Raw genomic sequence first — 24,822 nt, 5'->3', positions numbered from 1 at the left:
AGAGTTTGAAATAAATTCCTCTTAATAATAGTCGAAGGATACAAATTGGGCAAGTTAGTCATCGAGGGTAAGACTAAGCAGGTATATGATCTCCCTGCACATCCTGGCCATTGCTTGATTCTGAGCAAGGATCGTATTACTGCAGGAGATGGTGCCCGTGCTCACGACTTGACGGGAAAAGCTGAAATTTCCAATACCACAAATGGGTTAATTTTCCAAATTCTAAACGCCTCAGGTAAATGTAATCTATTGGAATATTAAGCCTAACATTTCTAATGTAAGTTTTGTTTTGCGTAGGCCTCAATACTGCCTATGTTAAACCGGCTGGTCCCAAGGCTTTTATAGCGAAGAAATGTACAATGGTACCAATTGAGTGGGTTACAAGACGTCTAGCAACTGGATCATTTCTGAAACGCAATCCTGGTGTACAAGAAGGCTACAGGTATGTTTGAGAACTCCATGAAATTTATTGAATTAAAATTTACATTGTGTTAATTAAACATTTCCTTGATACTAAAATAATTCAATCAAAAGGAATATCAGTTTTTATACTTATGTTAGTCGTCTTTCTAATTCATGTCCTCCGATTGGTGTCTTTAGAACAAGGCATGAACATAAAAAATAAAAATAAAAAACTAGAAAAGTGGCTAGGATTATTGTGAAGATGCTGGACCCTTGATGTAATACTTCTTTAGATTACTCTGTGACAACTGAATAGTCCAACAAATGGGATTATTTGTTTAAAAAAAAAATATATATATATATATATATATTATTTTATGTTAAACATCCTGCGTCTCGACTGCGATCGTAGTCATTGTAAAAATCTTTAAATGAAAGTCAAAATCCTTGGATCCAATTGGATCAATTACTTGATTATAGTTTTTGGGAATGGTGCCTACACCTGAGAATGCCTACTCCAAATAATCCAAATAAAAGAGAACCCACCATGAAAGAAAATGTAGATTTATTTTATAAAATGTTAACTAAACTATTTTACGAATTGTAACATGATATAAATAGTTTAATAATTTTTGTCAAATTGTTTTTATATTTTAATATGGATTATTAAAGAAAAGTAATCGTGAAAAAAATGCGATGTAGCGGCTAAACTCGAACTTTATACCCTTAAGTAAAGTTTCTCATTTTAGATACGTATGAACATAATTTAAATAATTTTTAAATATTTAAATAAATAAAAATCGGGGAAAAATTTATACACAAATGAAGCATAAAGATTTACTAAACTTTTGACTTTTTCTAAGGGTATCCTTAATCTTAAAACACCACACGATTTCACTTTACGAGTACGTCTTTACATCTAGAAATGCAATATTTTGCCTTAGCAAATACCATTTTCATCATAGCAGAGTTATAGAATTGTAAAAATTAAAGAGTCTTTGCAAATATCGTCTCTTCGAATAACATAACTTCTTTAAAATAACTTAGTAAAGAATAGTACACTCATAGAAAAAAGTCTGCTAAAAACAGCAGTCGATGTCTGCTGTTATATTTTTGTACTTCAGGGCCTAATGAACAACAATTTATAAAATTTTTAGGTTATAAAATTTTCCCCAAAGCATATTTAAGAACCAAAAGTAGTTTTTGGTATATTTTTGCTCTGTAATATACTTACAAGCTCCTAAATACGATCAGCAAACATTTTGTTTGCTGTTATGCCTCAATTCGATAAATATTCAGATTTTTGGTCAAATACTATAGATATTCATAAAATATTGTGTTAATTCTGTTAGGATAGCTCCTATGTTGACATTTTGCCAAAATAAAACATGTTTTAGTGTAATCGAACTTAAAAAATAGCAGGAAATGTTTGCTATTTCAGCAAACAGTGACTGCTGTCCCTTTTTCAGCAGACTTTCTGGTGTTTTAGCAGACTTTTCTGCTGTCCCTACTAACAAATTTCTTTGGGTGTAACCATGAAAATATTTGATTTTCATCTGTGAAACACGGACTTAGTACTGGCTTATTTTAACCCCAAAACTCTCTAACGTTACATGTTTTGTTTGCTGTTAGGAAATGTAAGTCTGTTTTTGGGCTAATTGAGGTAAAAAAAGTTGATTTCTTTTTTTGTTATATTTACTAACAAATTGATTGGGTATTTAACATCTGGATTTTAAACTTTGTGCTTAATTTGTTCATTTATGTCAAGTCTTTGAAAAAACAAAGTTTTCCATTTTCATATTTTTTTTTACTCCGAAACTTACAACTTGTACCCATCTATACAGTAAAATAGTTCACGAATTTTTCCACACTTACGTTTATTGTTATCATATGAAATCCTCATTTATTTACGTCACCAGTTACCAAGACTTAAATTACATTTGTTTTTCAAAGAAAATCTTTCTACAGATTAGAAATTGATGTAATATATTTGTGTAAATACATACGTACAAGTTAAGATTTGTAATAAATCTATATTGATTGCAATTCATAACACATGTCAATTTTGCAAATCTCATACATTTTTAAGCCAATAACCTATGCAGAGATATTTCGTAGACCTTTATTATTAGCTGATGTAAAATTGTTTTTTAAAATGAAGTCCTGATAACAGAATTAATCAGTGACCCCTAAATTAACCTCCAATAGATGATTAAGACTGCATATATACAATTAACAAATATTGGATCTGAGAGGCAGATAATTGTAATACGTTGAATTTCCATATGCATGTATTTATACAAAGCAATGACGATGTTCAATTAATAAGGTTACTTCACAAGGACAATGAAAACAGTTTTTAGATATTAACGAACATTGAAGTAATTCTAAATACAACATCACTTTAATGATAGTTTCAAAGACTAGGCCAAAACCTATTATAAAAAATAAAAAAGACATTCGAAATTAGAATTGATTGCCATAGAAGCATGTAATTCTCAGAAAAAAGTAAACCTACCATAAAAGAACATGTAGGTTTATTTTTGAAAATGTCAACTAAAATATTTTACTAATTACACAAATACACTGAAAAAAAGCAAGTCCGGTTCCAAAGATTTTGTCTTTACTCTAAAAATTTTGGTATTGATTCCGAGCCAAAGAAGCGGAGAATACAAGTAAGGATACTTTTAAGACACAATTCCCTTTTAAATTTGGGTTTTCTAGGAAGCAAATTTTAATTTTTCGCTTCTTCAGCTTTTTTTCTTCATATGCTATCAAAGTTCTTTAAAAACGAGTTAACTACAACTTTATTTTCCAAATTAAGACTCAACTTCCAGTAGAAATTATGCTGTTTCATGTAAAAAACGTCTTTAAAATAAAGTGTTGAAAAACATGTCCTATATTTGAACGATTGTGTGCTTTGTAGTCAAGATGAAAATAGACAACAAATTTAAAGACAATTTCATTAAATTTAAAGAATTTTTCTGAATTATTAAAGTCAGGTTGACCTTAGCTCAAACTTTTTTTCTTTCATGTTATGATACCCATTTTTAAGTGAAATCACTTAATTATAAGGACAACACGACTTCATTCAAAAGTTTATCGACTTTTGGACAAGGAAAACAACTTTATATTAGAGAAATGCGTCTTCTATGCTAAGCAAAATTTGCATTCGTATTTTAAAGACATGCAATCTTTGACCTCACGACAATATTTTTTTCGGTGTAAGTTTATAATTTCTATCAAATTGAAAAAATATTAAAAATAATATTTTTTCTGTTGCTTAAGAAAACTTCATATTTTGAAGAAACAAATTGAAGCTTTATTATTGTTTTGATTTCAACTTAAAACCATGCATAAGCTTAACCAACAAAGAAAAGTATTTTTGTCAAATTTGTTTGAGCAAAGCCGTTTAGACTGTAAGATGGTTGACGATTCATCATACTTTAATGACGTAAACCAAAAATAAGAATAAAATTTGTATACAAAAATAGTGCACAATTTTACTAAAAAATAATATAGTTTATATTTTATAAAATGGGAGAACTTTGCATAAATTGAGTTCATAAGTCTCTCAAATTACTAAATTTTACTAAAATTGTACCTGTCTTGAACTTCTTGTAGCATTAAAGACATTTTAACAATTTTTAAATCCAATTTTTTCCGTCAACATATGAAATTTTCTTAAACAACAGAAAAATTTATTATTTTTAATAAATTTTCTTCAATTTGGCTAAAAGTAGTAACTTATTTGTAGCACGTTGCAATTAAAAAACTATTTAAGTAAAATTTTCTAAAAAAAAACTACATTTTACAGAGTATTCTATCATTTATTAGCAAGGTTCTTCAAAACGTGTTAATCGCAAATTAAAATTCCAAATTCAAACTCGAACTCAAGTATAAATTATGATAACTTCGAAGAAAACGGAATGTATCCATTAGTATAGCGCTTAAGATATTTTGATAAATTTTTAATCCACTCCAATTGTAATATATTTTTGTTAAAAATTCTAAAATAAACACTAAGAACAACGTGAACCCTAAAGCCCATTTTATTCTATTTTAGTTCATGGAATTATTATGTCTTAAGAAAGTTTCCTTGACTTTAATAATTTTTTGTGTGCGTTAGTTAAATAAACTAAAAATGGGGGAAAATTATACACAAATAAAGGTGAGTATTAAGTTCGAGTTTAGCCACTAAATCAGTAAGAAAAATGCATGAAATTATACATATTTGTTGCAAATTTTATTATAATTTGATGGGGAAAAGCCCAAAGCAAATTTTCACGAAGTTTGTATTCCTTAAAATGGATTATTAAAGAAAAGTAATCGTGAAAAATTACGTTTTTAGCGGCTAAAATCGAACTTAATACCCACCTTAAAGGTGAGTATTAAGTTCGAGTTTAGCCGCTAAAATCGCTAAAGTGAAAACTAAATCAGTAAGAAAAATGCATGAAATTATACATATTTGTTGCAAATTTTATTATAACTTGATGGGGAAAAGCCCAAAGCAAATTTTCACAAAGTTTGTATTACTTAAAATGGATTATTAAAGAAAAGTAATCGTGAAAAAATGACGTTTTAGCGGCTAAACTCGATCTTAACACCCACCTTAAAGGTGGGTATTAAGTTCGAGTTTAGCCGCTAAAATCGTAATTTTTTCACGATTACTTTTCTTTATTACTCCATTTTAAGGAATACAAACTTTGTGAAAATTTGCTTTGGGATATTCCCCATCAAGTTATAATGAAATCTGCAACAAATATATATAATTTCATGCATTTTTCTTACTGATTTAGTTTTCACTTTAGCGATTTTAGCGGCTAAACTCGAACTTAATACTCACCTTTAAGGTGGGTATTAAGTTCGATTTTTTTTTACTGATTTAGTTTTCACTTTAGTGAAAATTAGCGGCTAAACTCGAACTTAATACTCACCTTAAAGCATAAATATTTACTTAATTCGTTCCATCCCACAAAATAGTTCAAAACTTCTTAAAATTTATAAATTTTACCAGCAATGTGCCCATATTGAACTTAGTATCATATTAAAGACATTTTTGAAATTTTGAACTCAATTTTTTTCTCCCAACAACGAAATTTGCTTTGACAAGTGAAAAAAATTATTCACGTCTAATAAATTTTCTTGAATTTGTATAAAATTATTTACTTAGTGATATGATATTAAAATCTTCTAAAATTAACCAAACTTGTCCTTATAAAATAAAATATAGAATCAAGAAGGTAAAGCGTACACACAAAAAAATTTCACGAAAATTTTTCCAATTAAAATTTTAATTGTGTTTTAAAAAATATTCAATTAAAAATTGAATTGATTCCACAAATTTTTTAATTGAAATAAAAATCAATCACACGAATTAATAGTATCAATTAATTTTTTAATTGGATCAATTAACTTTTTAATTCAATTAATTTTTTTAATGATACTATCATTTCTGTGATTGAAGACATTTCAATTAAAAATTAATTGGATCAATTAATTTCGTGATTGAATCAGAAATTTTTTTTTGTGTGTAGATTTAAAGACGAATCTCATCTTAAAATCTTCTTGACGTACACCGAAAAAAAGTTTACTATTTTTTATGAAAAATGAATGAGTACACAAAAAAAATTTCACTTAAAAATTTTCCAATTAAAATTTTAATTGAGTTTTTAAAAATATTCAATTAAAAATTTAATTGAATCAACAAATTTTTTAATTGAAACAAAAATCAATCACGAAAATTAATAGTATCAATTAATTTTTTAATTGGATCAATTAATTTTTTAATTGACCTTCAATTAATTTTTTAATTGATACTATCATTTCTGTGATTGAAGTCATTTCAATTAAAAATTAATTGGATCAATTAATTTCGTGATTGAATCAGAAACATTTTTTTTTGTGTGTAAGAATGACCATTATTTGGTGACAAACATTTTTTTCATCTAGATAAGTTCATGATTTTCTTATAAATTTCATCCAAATCGGTTCAGATTTAGATATAGCTCTCATATATATGTATCGCCCGATTTTCCCAAATTTGGCCACAAAACCTTTATTTATCAACCGATCTTACTCAAAGTTGGCTAAATATAATCTTCTATAGCACTAACTATATGTGCAAAAAATCATCGAAATCGGTTCAGATTTAGCTATAGCTCCCATATATATGTCCCGCCCGATTTTTATAAATTTGGCCATAAAACCCTTATTTATCAACCGATCTTACCCAAATTTGGCTAAATGTAGTCCTAACTACACCCTCAAAAAAATCGCCTCTCTAACATATGTTCCAAACATATTTTGCAGGAAGCACATATATTATTGGATACTGCAGAAACATTAATATGTTTGTTTTATGTGAACATATAATATGTTTGGAAGCATTTTGAGCCCAAAAATATTATATGCTTGGAAGAATTTTCCCCAAAGAAGATTGTGCTCATTCCCTAACATAATTTTCACTTCCACGAAATTTTTTAGTTCTTGGCACCTTTTTCTGTAATACAAATAATGTTGAAGAAATTATTCAATTTTATATTTTTTTAAATTTTACCTTTCGCCTGGACGGAGAATCGAACCGAGGACCATACAGTTTGTACGCCAACACACTACCACTGAGCTACGTAGCTGTTATAGTCACCAGTAGACAATTATCGTTATAAGTTACATTTATATAGCATAGTTTGCAGCGCCCACGAGCCCATGCAAACATAACATTATTTAACAGAAACATACATGTGTTGGCAACGTGGAGCAGTGGTTAGCATGTCTGCCGTACATGCAAAGGGTCGTGGGTTCAATCCCTGCTCCGACCAAACACCAATTTTTTTTTTAATTTACACATTTATATTTATACTATATTAAATTTTTATAATGAAACTTCGAAATGTGGGTTATTAAAGATTTACAGTCAGAAACAGTGCTTGATATAAACGAAATGGACTGAGCTTTTGGCTAAGATATTATTTTTTTATTGCAAAAATAACAATTTTGTAATAAAAAACTGGTTTTGGTATAAAAGTTTGAAATTTTGGAAGGAATTCAAAAACTTTAACAAAGGAAGAACGTGGGGTCGAGTATTAACATACATAAATAATTTTATAATATACACAAATTAAATAATAATTAGGCTTAAATTAAATAATATTTAGACTTAAGCATATACATTTTTTGGCCTTATCATAAAGCAGTTTCCGAAACAACATATAAGCGGTTTCACAGAAATTGCTCTCTTTTGATTCTCTCGCAGTGTTAATTTGATATCTTTCGTCGACCCTCCCGGTTTTTATCTCTATTTCTTTCTCTATACTCTCTCTCTCTGTCGCTCTCTGAATAAAATATCCCAACATATATATGTTTACTCGAAATTTGTAAATTTATATATGTTTATATTCACACATATAATTTTTATGAAACATGCATGCCCCAAACATAATATATTGTAACATATTCACATATGTGTTCCAAACATTTAGTGTTAGTTTGAGAACATTACATGTTTGCACTCAAATATATTGTGTTTAAAAATTGTGCCCGAAACACATTTTGTTTATATCGAAACATATGAAAAACATATTTTTATAACAGTGTAGCACTAACTATATGTGCAAAAAATCATCGATATCGGTTCAGATTTAGCTATAGCTCCCATAGGTGCGAAGCATAATGACTATTGTATAAGCTATCATGATGTGGAGGAAAATGAATCAATTAAACACCTCTTGTGTGAGTGTCCTGCTTTTTGTGTAAGGTGTAAGCGAATTTTAGGAGCATATAGCTTTAGATTACTGGCGGACATGGAAAACATAACTTAAGCAGTTTGTTAATGTTTTTGGATCAATCTGGTTGGTTCAACAAAAGTAAATAATAGAGAAGGTTCAGTGGGTAAGACTAGAAGTGCCCACATGTAATAGGTACGTTTGGTTAAATGTGGTATCACAATGGACTGAATAGTCTAAGTGAGCTTGAAATTTAATCGGTCTGACACTTTAACCTAACCTAACCTAAAGGTATTTCCTAGAGCCAATAAGGATATCAGCTTAGTTAGCATTAAACAGTAAGAATATTAAAAAAAAAAAAATACCATTACAAGTCCTGTCTACCTGCAAGTGAAAATAATTAATTTTAATAAATTGAAATTTTGGTTTTATTTAAAACGGACAAAATACCGTTTATAGAAAAACTTACCACATTGAAAAATCCATCCTGTAGGCACATTATTGGAATCATATCCATGGACTAATGGGACATTTATGAAATTATTCTCAGAATATATTTGAAATAAAAAATATACAATTAGACATAATATCCACTTGTCAGTGCAGCATTTAGTATTTAAGGTGGATAAAAACTTGGTTTGGGCTATTCTCCATCAAGTTAAATTTAAATTTGTATCGAAGTCGTATAATTTTATACTTTTCTTAGTGATTTATTTTTAATTTTAGCGGCTAAACTCGAACTTAGTACTCGCCTGTAGGAATTGCTGTAACATAAAAAATATTGATTCAAAAAAATGGTTGCATCTCCAACCTGTGATCCAGATGTAGAATAAATATAGATCATCCTATTACCACTCATGTTGTATATTTTTTATGTAAATCAATTAAAAATCCGCACTAATTTTAAACTATTAACAGTTCCTTAATCTGTTATTTGTTTTTTTATCAATAAAAAGCGTTTTTGATTTCTCTAACATCACATCATTCACTTCTCAGTTTCTAAAATGTTTCGAAATAAATGTATTTTCATTCAAGGCCGTATTCAGGGGGGGGGGATGAGGGGGATCAAACCCCCCCGAAATGAATGAATATTTTTATATAAATAAATATATATTTTTAGCTGCATAGAAAAATCTTATCGAAGATGTTGAAGAAAAGCTGGAGGTTTTATTTTGAAAAACGCTTACCTATAAAACTTGCACAAATCATAGAATACTAGTTGAACAGCCCGTCAAACGACGGTAAAAAAAAATTTGTTTTTGTTCTCGCACCACAAATTTCAGTTTTGGAAAATGTCTTTCTGCTTTTTATGTGTGTTTGTGGTTCTTTTTGTGAACATGACTCGCTTTGTTTGGCCATAGCAACAACAACGAAACAGCCAAACACACATGTGTAAATGAAATGGCGTAAAACCTGCGAAAAGAACCTGCCTAATTCAGCGATGGAAGCACTTGGAGAGTGCAATAAAGTGATATTTCCAAACGTGCATATTCTTTTAAAAATTTTGGTCACTTTGCCAGTTACTCAGGGATGGAAAATACAATTTTTAAGAAAGTACAAAAAAGGTATTTTTTGGGCGGAAAGGTACTTTTTACTAAATTTCAACAAAAATTTCACTGGAAGATTATTGTCAAGAAACTAAATTTTAAAGAAAATAAAATTTTTACAAAATTTTCTATATAAATAAAATTTTGCAAAAATTTTCTATAGAAATAAAATTTTGCAAAAAAAATGTTGCAAAATTTTTTTAATAGAAATAAAATTTTTCAAAAATTTCCTATAGAAATAACATTTTTACAAAATTTTCAATTGAAATAAAATTTTGACAAAATTTTCTATAAAAATAAAATTTTGCAAAAATTCTATATAGAAATAAAAATCGATAATATTGAATCGCATTCTTTTTTCGACTAAAACATTCTTGAAGTTCAATAAAATCCTGTTTTTGACTATGTCTTTTACAAAATCAAGATTTTCTTCCCACAGAACATATCTGTTTTGCCATATTTGTAAAAGACTATTAGCAAATAAGGTTGATAAAGACTTTCTCAAAATATTAAAATATTTTGTCAAAGCTATTGTACCATAAATCTGATATCGACTCAAAAATGTCTACACAAAAGGTACTAAATCCCACTAAGCATTGAAATTTTAGCTTTTGGATCGGATATCATTTGATAAAATACGAAAAAAAGTTAAATCTTTTCATTACTTGTTCGTCGTTAAATTCAGCGCTTCTTCGCAGATTTTGCACCACAGTGGAAACTCGTAAATAGGTTTTCAAATTCTGGGGGGTGGGGGTCTAAAATTTTTCTGCGGGGTCTAAGTCCCCACCCCACAGTCGTTCCTAAGCCTATGGCCTAGATCTTAAGCTAGATACACTAAAAAAAAATTATTTGGATCCAAAGATTTTGAACTTCCCCTAAGGATTTTGTTATTGATTCCGCGCCAAAGATGCTGCTTCTTTAACCCTAGACAGTCATCATTCGTCAAAATGACGACACGTAATTTCATTTTCGATTTAAAATGCATTTTAGTCTATTGGGAAATGGTAAATTTAAGTTATACTAATTCGACCGTTTTATGAATTTTTGTGTTATACTACTTAAAATTAAATTGAATAAGAAAATAAGTTCAAGTTTGGTTCACTTTTTCGCTCACGATGAAAATTATAGCGTCTTGAAATGAGCCGTAATCAAAATGACGAAGGATGACGTTAATGTACCAAAAATATGGATGACTGTACAGGGTTAAAGTAAAGACATTTTTAGTGACCTATCTGGCTTTAAATCTACGATCAATAACATTAAAATTGGGATAAATATTTTATTTATCAAATTTTCATTCTCTTCGAGGTATACATGTACAAACAGATGCCAATTTAATAATAAAAATTATACCGGATACTTCGAAGTAAAAAAATATGATTTTAATTAAAGGAAAAAAAAAACTTTCAACCAAAGATTCAAAAGATAAGGACGATTACTTTAAATCAAAAATGTTTTTCTTTACTTTAAAGAAGTTTTGCCTTGGCTCAAATTTCCAAAATTTGTGTCCTACATATAACACTTTTTGTTAAAGTCATGATAGTAAACTTTATTTTAATTAAAATTTCATTACATTAAAGAAATTAGTCCTTAATATTGTGGAAATTTCGTTAATATTTTAAAATTTAGGTTGCGTGGTCTTTAATATCACGTACATATATTTTTCAGTTTAGCTCCGTAAAAACATGCCTTATTTTAAAGAAGCCTTATCTTTGGCTCGGAATCAAAAACAAAATCATTGAAGGAATATCCATCTTCATATCCAAGTCAACTTTTCTTAATCCAAAGATTCAATATTAATTTAAATCTTATTTTTTATTTTTTCTAAATCTACGGTACTGACCGGGTTGAAAAGTATTGAAAAAAGTACTATAGTACTGCATTTTCCATCCCTGCAGTTACTACGTGCTCATCCGAACGTTCATTTTCAACAATGATGAGATTAAAGACGTATCTTAGAAATTCGACTAGCGAGAGTATACTCAATGGATTGGCATTAATGTCGGTTCATCGCCGAATAAATGTGCCGACTGAAGAAGTCATTGATTTATTTGCTGCCCAAAAAGCCCGTCGGCTCAATTTAATATTATAAAAATATTGTATACATACCTATGCATAAATAAAATTTTCTACACGTGAGATTATATGAATATTTTTTTTTTAAGTTGAACCCCCCCCGAATTAAAATCCTGGCTACGGCCTTGTTTTCATTAATAACCACCAATACCGCACGTACAATTTTGCAAAATTAAAACCACGTGTGCACTTCATAAATGCATCAACAGAACTGCTGCATTCAGTTAATAAAACTCAAATGCACAAATAGTCATAAAGGATACATACCTGCCGTAAAGAAAAACAACTCCACACACACGATCCCTTTCTGATCTCGCTATTGCAAGAAAACAACTCTCACCACAAAAGATACCTACAACACACAAGGAACATTCCATTGTCTCTAGAATCAAAACAACCAACAGCAGCATAAATGACGCAATAACAAACACAAACAATCATACGAGATATACACAAAATGTCTCTAAAACAGGGCCATCAATAAAAACCCCCCCCCGAAATGAATGAATATTTTTATATAAAGAAATATATATTTTTAGCTGCATAGGTTTTATTTTGAAAAACGCTTACCTATAAAACTTGCACAAATCATAGAATACTACTTGAAAAGCCCGTCAAACGACGGTCGAAAAAACAAATTGTTTTTGTTCTCGCACCACAAATTTCATTTTTGGAAAATGTATTTCTGCTTTTTATGTGTGTTTGTTGTTCTTTTTGTGAACATGACTCGCTTTGAAGGGTTTTAGACGATGCAATAATTGCATGCAATAATTGCAAGCAATTCTTGTTTGTAGGCAAACGGGGTAGAGAAGCAAAGGGGGTAGAAAAAATTTCATGTTTTCCGTTCCTCTTGCAATTTTTTGACATTTCTCTTTACTGTCATTTGTACTCTTGTTCATTTGCTTTATTTGTATTCGGCTTTCAACGTGTTGATGTGTTTTAAAAATTTAAAAATATACGTGTTGTGGTGTTGTCAAAACATTTCCAAAAAGAAAAAATAAAATATGTGGAATAGAGAACTGGTGGAGCTTTTACTTATAAAATATGTAATGTCACACAATGATTCCATCATTTTTTCGTTGTCATCTTCCATTTTTGTGTTTGCAATTGCTTAAATAATTTTTTTTCTCTATGATGATATGTATTTTATTGTTACGAATGATAATGTATTTTATTGTTACGAATTACCAATTAAAGAAGATTGAGCGAATAAACGTCAAAAAATTTCAAGTGTATTGCATGTAAAATTGCAACGTATAAATGCTGATGTGTTAAGAAGCAACTTTAAAAGAGAATACATAAAATTGCACGCAACGAAATTGCATCATCTAAAACCCCTCTTTGTTTGGCCATAGCAACAACAACGAAACAGCCAAACACACATGTGTAAATGAAATGGCGCAAAACCTGCGAAAAGAACCTGCCTAATTCAGCGATGGAAGCACTTGGAGAGTGCAATAAAGTGTATTTCCAAACGTGCATATTCTTTTAAAAATTTTGGTCACTTTGCCAGTTACTCAGGGATGGAAAATACAATTTTTAAGAAAGTATAAAAAAGACATTTTTTTGAGCGGAAAGGTACTTTTTACTAAATTTCAACAAAAATTTCACTGGAAGATTATTGTCAAGAGACTGAATTTTAAAGAAAATAAAATTTTGACAAAATTTTCTATATAAATAAAATTTTGCAAAAATTTTCTATAGAAATAAAATTTTGCAAAAATTTTCTATAGAAATAAAATTTTGCAAAAAAAATCTATAGAAAAAAATTTTGCAAAATTTTTTCTATAGAAATAAAATTTTGCAAAATTTTCCTATAGAAATAAAATTTTTACAAACTTTTCAATTGAAATAAAATGTTGACAAAATTTTCTATAAAAATAAAATTTTGCAAAAATTCTATATATGTAGAAATAAAATTTTGACAACATTTTCTACCGAAATAAAAAATCGATAATATAGAATCGCATTCTTTTTTCGACTAAAACATTCTTGAAGTTCAATAAAATCCTGTTTTTGACTATGTCTTTTACAAAATTGATCCAATTAATTTTTAATTGAAATGTCTTCAATCACAGAAATGATAGTATCAATTAAAAAATTAATTGAAGGTCAATTAAAAAGTTAATTGATCCAATTAAAAAATTATTTGATACTATTATTTTTGTGATTGATTTTTGTTTCAATTAAAAAATTTGTTAAATCAATTAAATTTTTAATTGAATATTTTTTAAAACTCAATTAAAATTTTAATTGGAAAAATTTTCGTTTCCGACAAGTGTTAGAATCCATTAAAAATTATAAAATATTATACAAATTATTTATTTGACAAAATATCACAGAATTTTTTAATTTACATCCAAAACATTGAATTCGGATCACACCTAAAGAAGTGATGCAAATTCAGTGCAACGGCTGTTGAAATGGATGACTTCCGTCCTATGACAAGCCCATGTTAAATTCATCGCTTCCGCGTCAATTTTGATCCAAAAAGAACATTTTCATTACTTCTGTGGCGACGCTTTTTTGCTGGGAATTAGTAAAAGTTTCTTTTGCACATTCTGAGGATTATATAAACTACTTTTTATTCTACTTTATCTAAAATTTTCAATGTGAGGAAAAACACTCCAACATATTAAAAAAGGGGAAATAATCTGTAGGTAGCCATCATACGAATCGGTAATGTCGTTAAGTTAATTTTTACTACAAAAATGTTTGCTAAAACAGCAGAATTTGTTTGCTGAAAAAGGGACAGCAGTAGCATGTAGTTGTTTCAGCAAACATTCGTTAGTTGAAACAGCAAACATTTTTTACGGTTAAAATAGCAAACAAATGCTGCTGAATAAGCAAACTTGTTTGCTAAAAGTTTTTGACAAATATCGCTGTTGAAATAGTAAACTGCGTTAGTTGAAATAGCTAACATATTTACTGCTATAACAACTACAAATGTTTGCTGTCCCAGCAACAAAATTTTGTCGTTAAAAAAATATGTTGAAATGAAGCCCGTAAATCATTTAATACATTAACTTCTACATTTATTAAATGTGTGAAATAAATTGAATTCCATCGAAGTATTGGAAGTTGGGTTGAAGTGTTATACAATATTTATTTTCGTTTATTTTTCTTCTTTGGCCTTATACACGCGGATAACACATAACAATCTGTAATGAAAAGAAGTAAAAAAAGCAATTAGTAACTACACGGATGAAAAAGACTGTTTTTCATATGTTTGGCTATAAACATTATATGTTTGGAACACAAATTTTTAAACACAATATTTTTGAGTGCAAGCATATAATGTTCATAAACTAGCATAACATGTTTGGGACATATATGTTAGAACATATTATGTTTGGGACATAAAATGTTTTTAAATATAATATGCTTGGATGCAAACATATATTAATTTAGAAATAGCCTATAAACATATATGTGTTTGGTAGCTTGGAGCGCTATTTAACAGGGAGCGATATTGAATTAAGTTGGTGGTTGTTGCTTGTTATTACAAAATTAACATTTTATTTTTCCTTGGGCAATTAATCAGCTACTTCTTTGATCCTTACAAACTGTGTGGTCCGCTGTTCGAATCCCCGTCCGGCAAAAGGTAAAATTAAAATAAAAAAAATCATACAATTGAATAATTTCTTCTATAATGTTTGTATTACAGAAAAAGGTGCTAAGTGCAAAATGCTTCCAAACATATTATATGTTCACATAATAACATATTGTTTTTTGTTTTGGAAAATGTTTGGAAATTGACTACCCAAACATATATTGTTTAGACCAATATGCTTTCAAACATATTATATATTGGAAGAGCTCAAACATATAAATGTTTGGGCAATAGCCAAAAATGTATATGCTTGAAGCAAAATATGTTTGGGAGTATATGTTACAGAAGCAATTTTTTGTGAGCGTGTACACTAGTTTACACTAACATTTACAGTTGATTAGAGGTTGCTTTTTATGTATTTTCATCTAGTGAATTCGAAAATAGAGGTTAAAATTTTTTTAATGAAACAGTTTTCGAGATATCCTTATATTTTTATTTTTTGTCCTTTTTTCATTAGAAAACTCATTTCTCGAGCAAAAAATTATATCGATGATTATATCGAACAAATGTGGATCTGTGATTATTTAAGTGGTTCAAAATATATTTAACCCTCTAAAGCCTAAGCCCTTTAGGCGGGCTTCGTTTAATAAGGAAGCTTTTAGTAAAACACACCTTAAGACAACAAAAATGGGCAAAATAAAAAGAAAACTTATTTGAAACTATTCAAGAGGCTTTGCAGCATATGCTGAATTTTACCGTATACATTTTTCTTGCTTAGTTCTCTTGCTTAAGTGTCGTTAACATTGAATATTTAATCAGCTGGCAAAAAAATTGGGGCATTAGAGGGTTATAAATGGCACATTTTCAAAAAAGTGTGCTTGTAACATTGTCATTTTTCTTCTAATCTTATTCGTAAATTAAAGTATCACCTTTACGAGCATAAAGAGAAACCTGACGTTATTTCAACGGTTGGCACTTTTCACTGCACTGTAAAACATGTTGAAAATGTGCTCAATTTTTCTGAATATATAACCACTTAACTTATCACAGATCCAACGATATAAGCGGACATTTCTAGCTTGAGATATGATTCTCGCGTCTAATAAAAAACTAGAAATATAAGTATATCTCAAAACGTGTTCCATATAAAAATTTAACCTCTATATTTCGGCCGTATTTAGTTGGCATTATTTCGCTAAAATAGCAAGGTTGTACACCCAGAAAAAAGTGACCCCTTCTTTAAGTTAAAATGAACTCATTGTGAAGAAAGTTGAACTTCGTATAGCGCCAAAGACATTTTTATTTGTTTGAACGATGTGATTTGCATTCCATATATTATGCATTCCATATATTAGTTAACATTTTCCTATATTTATATACCACTATACTACAGAATGAATAAATTTAACTAATTTGAATTCATATATGGAATGATTTTATTGAATTTTTTTCATTAATTTCGACAAATCTTACACATTTGTGGTAAAACTTTTACTTCATAATTAGAACTGCTTACCTTCGTTTTTAAATACAATTTTATTTATTTCTATAAGCAATTTTATCTTCAATAAAAGACATGTTTTATTAATATATTGAATATATTTATTAAGAATCAATAGCATCGAATCTCTTTGAAATATTAGTTTATTATTCCACTATTTCCAATTTCCGTGTGATATTATCAACTGTAAAATGCACTTTTTCTTCTTCTTGTACTTTTCACTTTTAATAAGTTGCTGCCTAACGATTTTGTCCTCCTTTTACAATTTCAATACCTACACCCAGAAAAAAGTGCCTTCGAAACTAAAGGAAAAAATTTTCATCAATATAGTTTATCCATTTTATTTCCATTAAGGTAAATTTTTGTGAAAAATAATAAAATTTACTCGTTTCAGTAAAAAAAATCCTAAACTGTAAGCAGTTAGGAATAGTTCATTAACTAGAATAAGGCATGGAATTTTACTCATACTATTTTCTTCGCTGGGTATAAGAATTTACTACTGAAAAAGAAAATTTTATTCACCGATAACAAAGCATTCGTAAAAATAAACAAAAACCGAACTAAAACCAAGTTTCCTCAAAATTAGTAAAATTTCTTATAAAATGATAATTGCGACTTCCTTTATAATAGAAAGTTTTTCATACATACGAACAACACTTGGCATAGAAAAATATTTTAGTTCATTCGTACTAAGAAGTATGCAATCCTTTCAAAACTTAAGGAAACACACTATTTAGAATATAGGAAATTTTCCTAAATTTCTATTGTCTACCTGTAATCGATACCTGTCATCGTAATCGATGTGTTTGCGCGTGGGTGTATTCGATATATTTGCGCGTCGGTTGTTTTTTTAGTTGGAATCGCATTGTTTTGGTATACGGAGAGATTGTTAAAAAATAATATGGTAAAATAATATAATAAATAACAAATAAAATATATAAAATATTTGTTATTTTAAATTAGTGAGAAAAATTTTCGTTTTTTTAAATAAATCTATCAATGTTCGTGATAGTGTATAAAGAAAGAAAACACCAGCAGAATAACAACCCTTTCATTTGTCTTCATTTTGGAATCTTCAATTATCAGGTAATATTCAGTGACGCTAACCTTTTGCAACAAAAATGTTTTATGATTTTTTATATTTGTAGGTATTGAAATTGTAAAAGGAGGACAAAATCGTTAGGCAGCAACTTATTAAAAGTGAAAAGTACAAGAAGAAGAAAAAGTGCGTTTTACAGTTGATAATATCACACGGAAATTGGAAATAGTGGAATAATAAACTAATATTTCAAAGAGATTCGATGCTGTTGATTCTTAATAAATATATTCAATATATTAATAAAACATGTCTTTTATTGAAGATAAAATTGCTTATAGAAATAAATAAAATTGTATTTAAAAACAAAGGTAAGCAGTTCTAATTATGAAGTAAAAGTTTTACCACAAATGTGTAAGATTTGTCGAAATGAATGAAAAAATTGCAATAAAATCATTCCATATATGAATTCAAATTAGTTAAATTTTTTCATTCTGTAGTATAGTGGTATATAAATATAGGGAAATGTTAACTAATATATGGAATGCATTATTCCTAATTTCTACGAAAATCACATCGTTCAAACAAATAAAAATGTCTTTGGCGCTATACGAAGTTCAACTTTCTTCACAATTAGTTCATTTTAACTTAAAGAAGGGGTCACTTTTTTCTGGGTGTACAAATATAAAAAATCATAAAACATTTTTGTTGCAAAAGGTTAGCGTCACTGAATATTACCTGATAATTGAAGATTCCAAAATGAAGACAAATGAAAGGGTTGTTATTCTGCTGGTGTTTTCTTTCTTTATACACTATCACGAACATTGATAGATTTATTTTAAAAAACGAAAATTTTTCTCACTAATTTAAAATAACAAATATTTTATATATTTTATTTGTTATTTATTATATTATTTTACCATATTATTTTTTAACAATCTCTCCGTATACCAAAACAACGCGATTCCAACTAAAAAAACAACCGACGCGCAAATATATCGATTACACCCACGCGCAAACACATCGATTACGATGGCAGGTATCGATTACAGGTAGACAATAGAAATTTAGGAAAATTTCCTATATTCTAACAAGTGTGTTTCCTTAAGTTTTGAAAGGATTGCATACTTCTTAGTACGAATGAACTAAAATATTTTTCTATGCCAAGTGTTGTTCATATGTATGAAAAACTTTCTATTATAAAGGAAGTCGCAATTATCATTTTATAAGAAATTTTACTAATTTTGAGGAAATTTGGTTTTAGTTCGGTTTTTGTTTATTTTTACGAATGCTTTGTTATCGGTGAATAAAATTTTCTTTTTCAGTAGTAAATTCTTATACCCAGCGAAGAAAATAGCATGAGTAAAATTTCATGCCTTATTCTAGTTAATGAACTATTCCTAACTGCTTACAGTTTAGGATTTTTTTACTGAAACGAGTAAATTTTATTATTTTTCACAAAAATTTACCTTAATGGAAATAAAATGGATAAACTATATTGATGAAAATTTTTTTCTTTAGTTTCGAAGGCACTTTTTTCTGGGTGTAATGTTATGCTGGTTTTAATACTCACATTTCACATTCGGGTACAGTTTAGGTTAGCTATAGTGGCAGCCCGTTATTTCAGACCTACTTTGACTATTCAGTCCATTGTGATACAGCAGTGTTGAACTTCTCTCATGTCACTGAGTGCCACCCGATTCCATTCAGGAAGCTCAAAGACAAGGAATCTTCTTTTTGTAGCAGAGCCTGAACATCATTTCCAATTGCGATGAAAATTTTAGAGTAGCTTTGAAACACTCAGAAATGTCACCAGCATTCCAGAGCTAGTAATCCACCAATCCACCGTTGCAAAACTTTATAGTGTTTAGTCGAAACTAGGATTGAATCCATAACCGTTTGTATGCAAAGCGGGCTTAAACCATTGTACGACGGTTGCTTCCATATATCAATGTATAATAGCAATTTTCCAATCTACAAATTATTAAAAACAAAAGGTCTTTAAAAGGAATACAATATTATACAATCCAATACTTACCAAACAACACATAATAATTTTCTATTTTCCCGGCTTGACTCGTATTTTCGTTTAAAAGTGATGCTTTGACGGCGTTGGCGTTTGACAAATCGACGTTGACATTTGTCAAAACCAACATTAGGTCTCTTCACGTACTTTTTTTGCAATAATTATCCAATAAAAACTAGCAAAAGAGTGCATTTTACTCTCTTTGCTTAAAATTGCTGAAAAGTACGCGAATGCAATCCAGTAACTAGAGAAAAGTAATCGTGAAAAATTAGCGGCTAAACTCGAACCCACCTTAAAATGTAAATTACTAAAAGGTGTTGCACAAATGTTATTGCATAAAGGCCGGTATGCACCTCTAGCGAAATTTTCGGTAGCAAAAATTCATTTAAGTCTACAACAAAAAAACAGGGCTGTGTACACAAATTTTAAACCAGCTAATCGCTTTTAAAAGTTGTTAATATATGTTCCAAATATTCCTCAAATAAATTGTTTATTATTTACAGACCTTTTAAAACTTTTACGCACACAATGATTGTAATAAATTAAATGTTTGCTGCCAAAATATGCTTTTGACAACCCTGTTATTTTCATTAGAGGTGCGTACCAGCTTACGAAATTGAACGCTACCGAAAATTTCGTTAGCATAAATAGCAATGCATTTCTTATGGGAATGAAATTTTTCGCTAGAGGTGCATACCGGCCTTAATCAAAAAATACTAATTGTTTTTAACGTTTGAAGTTTTATAATGTGTACCATTTTACTATTGTCCATTTGACTGGAGAGACTTTATAATTTTATTCGGATCAGCAGAAATTTTCAGCAAACTACTGCAGTATGTCTGCTGTTCCAAAATAACAGATTGTTTGTTGTTTTAGCAAAAAATCTGCTAAAAAAGCAGCATTTTGTTAGCTGAAAAACAGCAGAAAGCGTTTGCTATTAACAACAGACTTTTTTCTATGAGTGTAGTAAGATTTTTATATTGCCCATGTATTTTTGTAATAGAATCAACGATGCATTAACTACTGTGTTGGAAATTTATTTAAGGAAAAATCCTTCCCATCTCGTTGTTAGTGAACTAAAAAACATTTACTGAATTTTTATAAGTTTTCCTTTAGCTAAGTTAATTTTCGTTGTGGTTACGAAAAATGAACTATATTACAGTAAATTTGTTGAACTATGTGAAAGTTAAAATGGTCCTTAAATTTACAAGACACTTTTTTCTGTATAAGACCCTACGTCTTTAGAATCAATATCAGAATCTCAAAGCAAAGACAAATAAATATGGAAATCCTAAATTATGATAATGAAATAAGATATAAACTATGAAAATTTGGTTGAACAACAATAATTTGGAATTACTTGTTGTGATGAATTTAGAAAAAGAAACAGATGAGATCGATTTATGTGCAAATCGGACAAAAAACGGACTTCTATTCCCACAAGTATTTAAACTTGTAGCTTGGCTTAGTGTTTGTAATACATCGAAATATCCACACAGGAAGTTTATATGTTGATTGTATTAGTAAATTTCTATGAATCAAATACGTGGAATGATAACAAACATTCCACAATCACCATTTATTATCGAAACATTATTACTAAGCAATCAGAAAAGATTTTGTTTCCTAATGTACCCAAATGCGAGAATATAATGTTCTCTTAACCCTCTAATTTTTTGGCCAGCTGATAAAATATTTAATGTTAACGACACAAAAGCAAGAAAACTAAACAAGAAAATTTTATACGGTAAAATTCAGTATGTGCTGCAAAGCCTCTTGAACAGTTTCAACTAAGTTTTCTTTTTCTTTAACCCATTTTTGTTGTCTTAAGGTGTGTTTTACTAAAAGCTTCCTTATTTAATGAAACCCGCATAAAGGTGGGATTGGACATCCCTCTTAAAATAACGCCTAACGCTTAGTACTAAGTTCGTTTCTGCGACAAACGAATATCTTCAACTATCTCCGTAAATAGGGTTTCAAACCCAGGGATGTTAACTTATTTATGCGAAATAATATGCCTGCCTATTTTTTCGTGCGAAAAATCCAGGGTTGTATAAATATGTGTTTGAAAATGCTCAAAACAAAGATTTCGCATTTATTCCGGCTAACATTTTTTATATGAAGTATAACAGTTTTTCGTGCGAAAACGTGATCTTAGTACTAGGCTTAACGTTTTTTGTATGGAGTATAACAGTTTTTCGCGCGAAAACGTGATCTTAGTACTAGGCTTAACCACGAAATTGGGATCAAAAACCATTGTTAAAAAGCCTGCACCTCATCTAATAAATTTAATCAAACATTTATACATTTCTTTTATACTGATGCTAATGATAAACACACTTTTCATTTACAGATTCTCACCACCTAAACAAGAAACATTTTTCAAAGATGACGCCAACCACGATCCTCAATGGTCTGATGAACAAATAATTTCGGCTAAATTCAATTTCAATGGCTTATTAATAGGTATATAAATCAATGGTGTTGCATATTTTCGACAACTTTTCCAAAATTCCTATCAATACTTGCAGGTCAAGACGAAGTTGATATCATGAAGAAAACCACGGTATTGGTGTTTGAAATATTGGAGAGAGCTTGGGCAACTAAGAATTGTGCCTTAATCGATATGAAAATTGAATTTGGTGTAGATCAGCAAGGTAAGTAGTAATTGTTTCTATGTATTAGAATCGTTTACTCCTTCTTTAGTCTTAGCATTAGGTTTGTTTCTGCGATAAACACATATCAATATATAATACCGGCGTAATGTAATGAATGTATTGAATGTCGCGGTTACTTGAAATGTTTTTTATCCAGATTTTGTCGAAATTTAACTGTAATATATAGTGAAATCTCTCAAACTTGGATATTTTGCAAAAATGAACAGTTGTCTCACCCTCAAAAAATCGATTCTGTAACATATACTCCGAAACATATTATGCTTTAAGCATATGCAGTGACTCACACGTCTAACCGGACACTACCAACGTTAGGTGAAAAATATAGATTTATGGGTAAAATGATACACCAAACTAAAGGAAATTTTGTTATTTTTCTATTACAAAGCAAATAGGCCACTCTTAATATATACATTTAAAAAATGTAACAGAACTGTTGTGATTGCGAAATAAAACACGGATAGTTTTGCTTGATGTACTTTATTGTTGAAGGGTTATAAAAAGAAGAAAGGATATGATATGTAACGGAAGTTATTATTTGATCGAAAAGATAACGTCAAAAAGCATACAATGTAAAGCTGACAGTATTGCCAGATTTTTTTGTTTCAACACCTCCACTAAAAGCTGGCTATATGAAAGTCGTTGCACACATTCTATGCCTCTCTTTTGCTAGTGGTTTTGTTAAAAAATCAGCAAGCATTCTCTCTGTGGGCTCAAACTGCAATTTTATATGTCCGTCGTGAACCTTTTCTCGCACATCGATGTGTTTCGAACGACTACAATACGCTGTAGTCTTTGGCAAATTAATTGCACTTTTATTGTCACATCGCAATACGATTGAGTTATCACACAGATCCGCAAAGAATTCAGTTTGAAATTGACGTAGCCATTCAGCTTTTTGCACTGCAGCAGCCATTGCCATGTATTCGGCCTCTGTGGTTGAAAGTGCCACTGTTGTCTGCATTTTGCTATTCCAGCTTATGGCTCCTCCTTGCATGAAAATATATCCAGTGAAAATATAATCCGCATCAGAAAAGAAGAAAGGATATGATATGTAACGGAAGTTATTATGTGATCGAAAAGATAACGTCAAAAAGCATACAATGTAAAGCTGACAGTATTGCCAGATTTTTGTGTTTCAACACCTCCACTAAAAGCTGGCTATATGAAAGTCAGCCCAAACATCGTTGCATACATTCTATACCTCTCCTTTGCTAGTGGTTTTGTTAAAAAATCAGCAAGCATTCTCTCTGTGGGCTCAAACTGCAATTTTATATGTCCGTCTTGAACCTTTTCTCGCACATCGATGTGTTTTGAACGACTATGATACGCTGTAGTCTTTGGCAAATTAATTGCACTTTTATTGTCACATCGCAATACGATTGAGTTATCACACAGATCCGCAAAGAATTCAGTTTGAAATAGACGTAGCCATTCAGCTTTTTGCACTGCAGCAGCCATTGCCATGTATTCGGCCTCTGTGGTTGAAAGTGCCACTGTTGTCTGCATTTTGCTATTCCAGCTTATGGCTCCTCCTTGCATGAAAATATATCCAGTGAAAATATAATCCGCATCACAAAAACCAGTTATTAAAAGACTTTCGGTTTTCTTGAAGAATAGAGCAGCATTTAGTGTTCCCTTTAAGTATCTAAACACTGTCTTTACTGCTGACCAGTGACAACTGTCATGTGAATTATTGAACTTGCTCAAGAAATTGACTGCATAAGCAATATCGGGACGTGTACCTTGAACCAAGTATAACAAACAGCCAATTGCTTCCTGATAAGGCACATTTTCTAATATTTTCGACCCAGTCTTGGTATTTTGCATTTTAACATTAGCATCGAAAGGTGTAGAAATAGGTTTGCAATCTGATATGTTGAAACGTCGAAGAAATTCCTTTGCATGAATGGCCCGATTAACATATATTTCGACTTTTTGACGATTCCTCATTATGTGTAGGCCAACACAATTACTTACTGTACCCAAATCCTTCATGGCAAATAGTCTTTGTAACTCTGTTTTAATCATGTTCTTAAATTCATTATCATTGGAGAAAATCAATATGTGGTCGACGTAGATTGATATGAAACATATTTTGATACCATTAATTTTGTAATAAATACATGGATCCATTTTTGAATGCTGCAACTTTAAACCTTTTAAGGCAGCATCTAATTTTTTGTTTCATTGGCGACTTGCCTGCCTTAGGCCATAAATTGCTTTATTTAGTTGTATATCTTGCCTTCAAAGTTGCCAGACAATCCCTCTGGTATATCCAT

General features: G+C 29.8%; 1 protein-coding gene and 2 long non-coding RNA genes across 3 annotated transcripts in view; 2 read left to right on the top strand and 1 right to left on the bottom strand.

The window, feature by feature from the left end:
• Paics (PAICS bifunctional enzyme) overlaps nt 1-24,822 on the top strand; it is a 40,623-nt gene that overhangs the window by 198 nt on the left and 15,603 nt on the right. Inside the window, exons 2-5 of the mRNA XM_075302323.1 lie at nt 32-235; nt 298-442; nt 22,219-22,331; nt 22,397-22,522. Of these exons, the coding sequence (XP_075158438.1) occupies nt 32-235; nt 298-442; nt 22,219-22,331; nt 22,397-22,522 (588 nt within the window). The remainder of the gene's footprint in view (nt 1-31; nt 236-297; nt 443-22,218; nt 22,332-22,396; nt 22,523-24,822) is intronic.
• On the bottom strand, nt 14,314-19,681 carry LOC142231699 (uncharacterized). The gene is made up of 2 exons (XR_012720871.1): nt 19,413-19,681; nt 14,314-14,910 (listed from the first exon to the last, which is right to left on the bottom strand). It is a non-coding gene; the product is annotated as an uncharacterized LOC142231699 (long non-coding RNA).
• On the top strand, nt 17,680-18,147 carry LOC142231698 (uncharacterized). The gene is made up of 2 exons (XR_012720870.1): nt 17,680-17,889; nt 17,952-18,147. It is a non-coding gene; the product is annotated as an uncharacterized LOC142231698 (long non-coding RNA).

The sequence above is a fragment of the Haematobia irritans genome, chromosome 3, assembly GCF_050003625.1.
Source record: "Haematobia irritans isolate KBUSLIRL chromosome 3, ASM5000362v1, whole genome shotgun sequence".
In the NCBI taxonomy this organism is placed as follows: domain Eukaryota; kingdom Metazoa; phylum Arthropoda; class Insecta; order Diptera; family Muscidae; genus Haematobia; species Haematobia irritans.
Note: the sequence above shows the minus strand (reverse complement) of the source record. Positions and strands in the feature narration are given on the sequence as shown.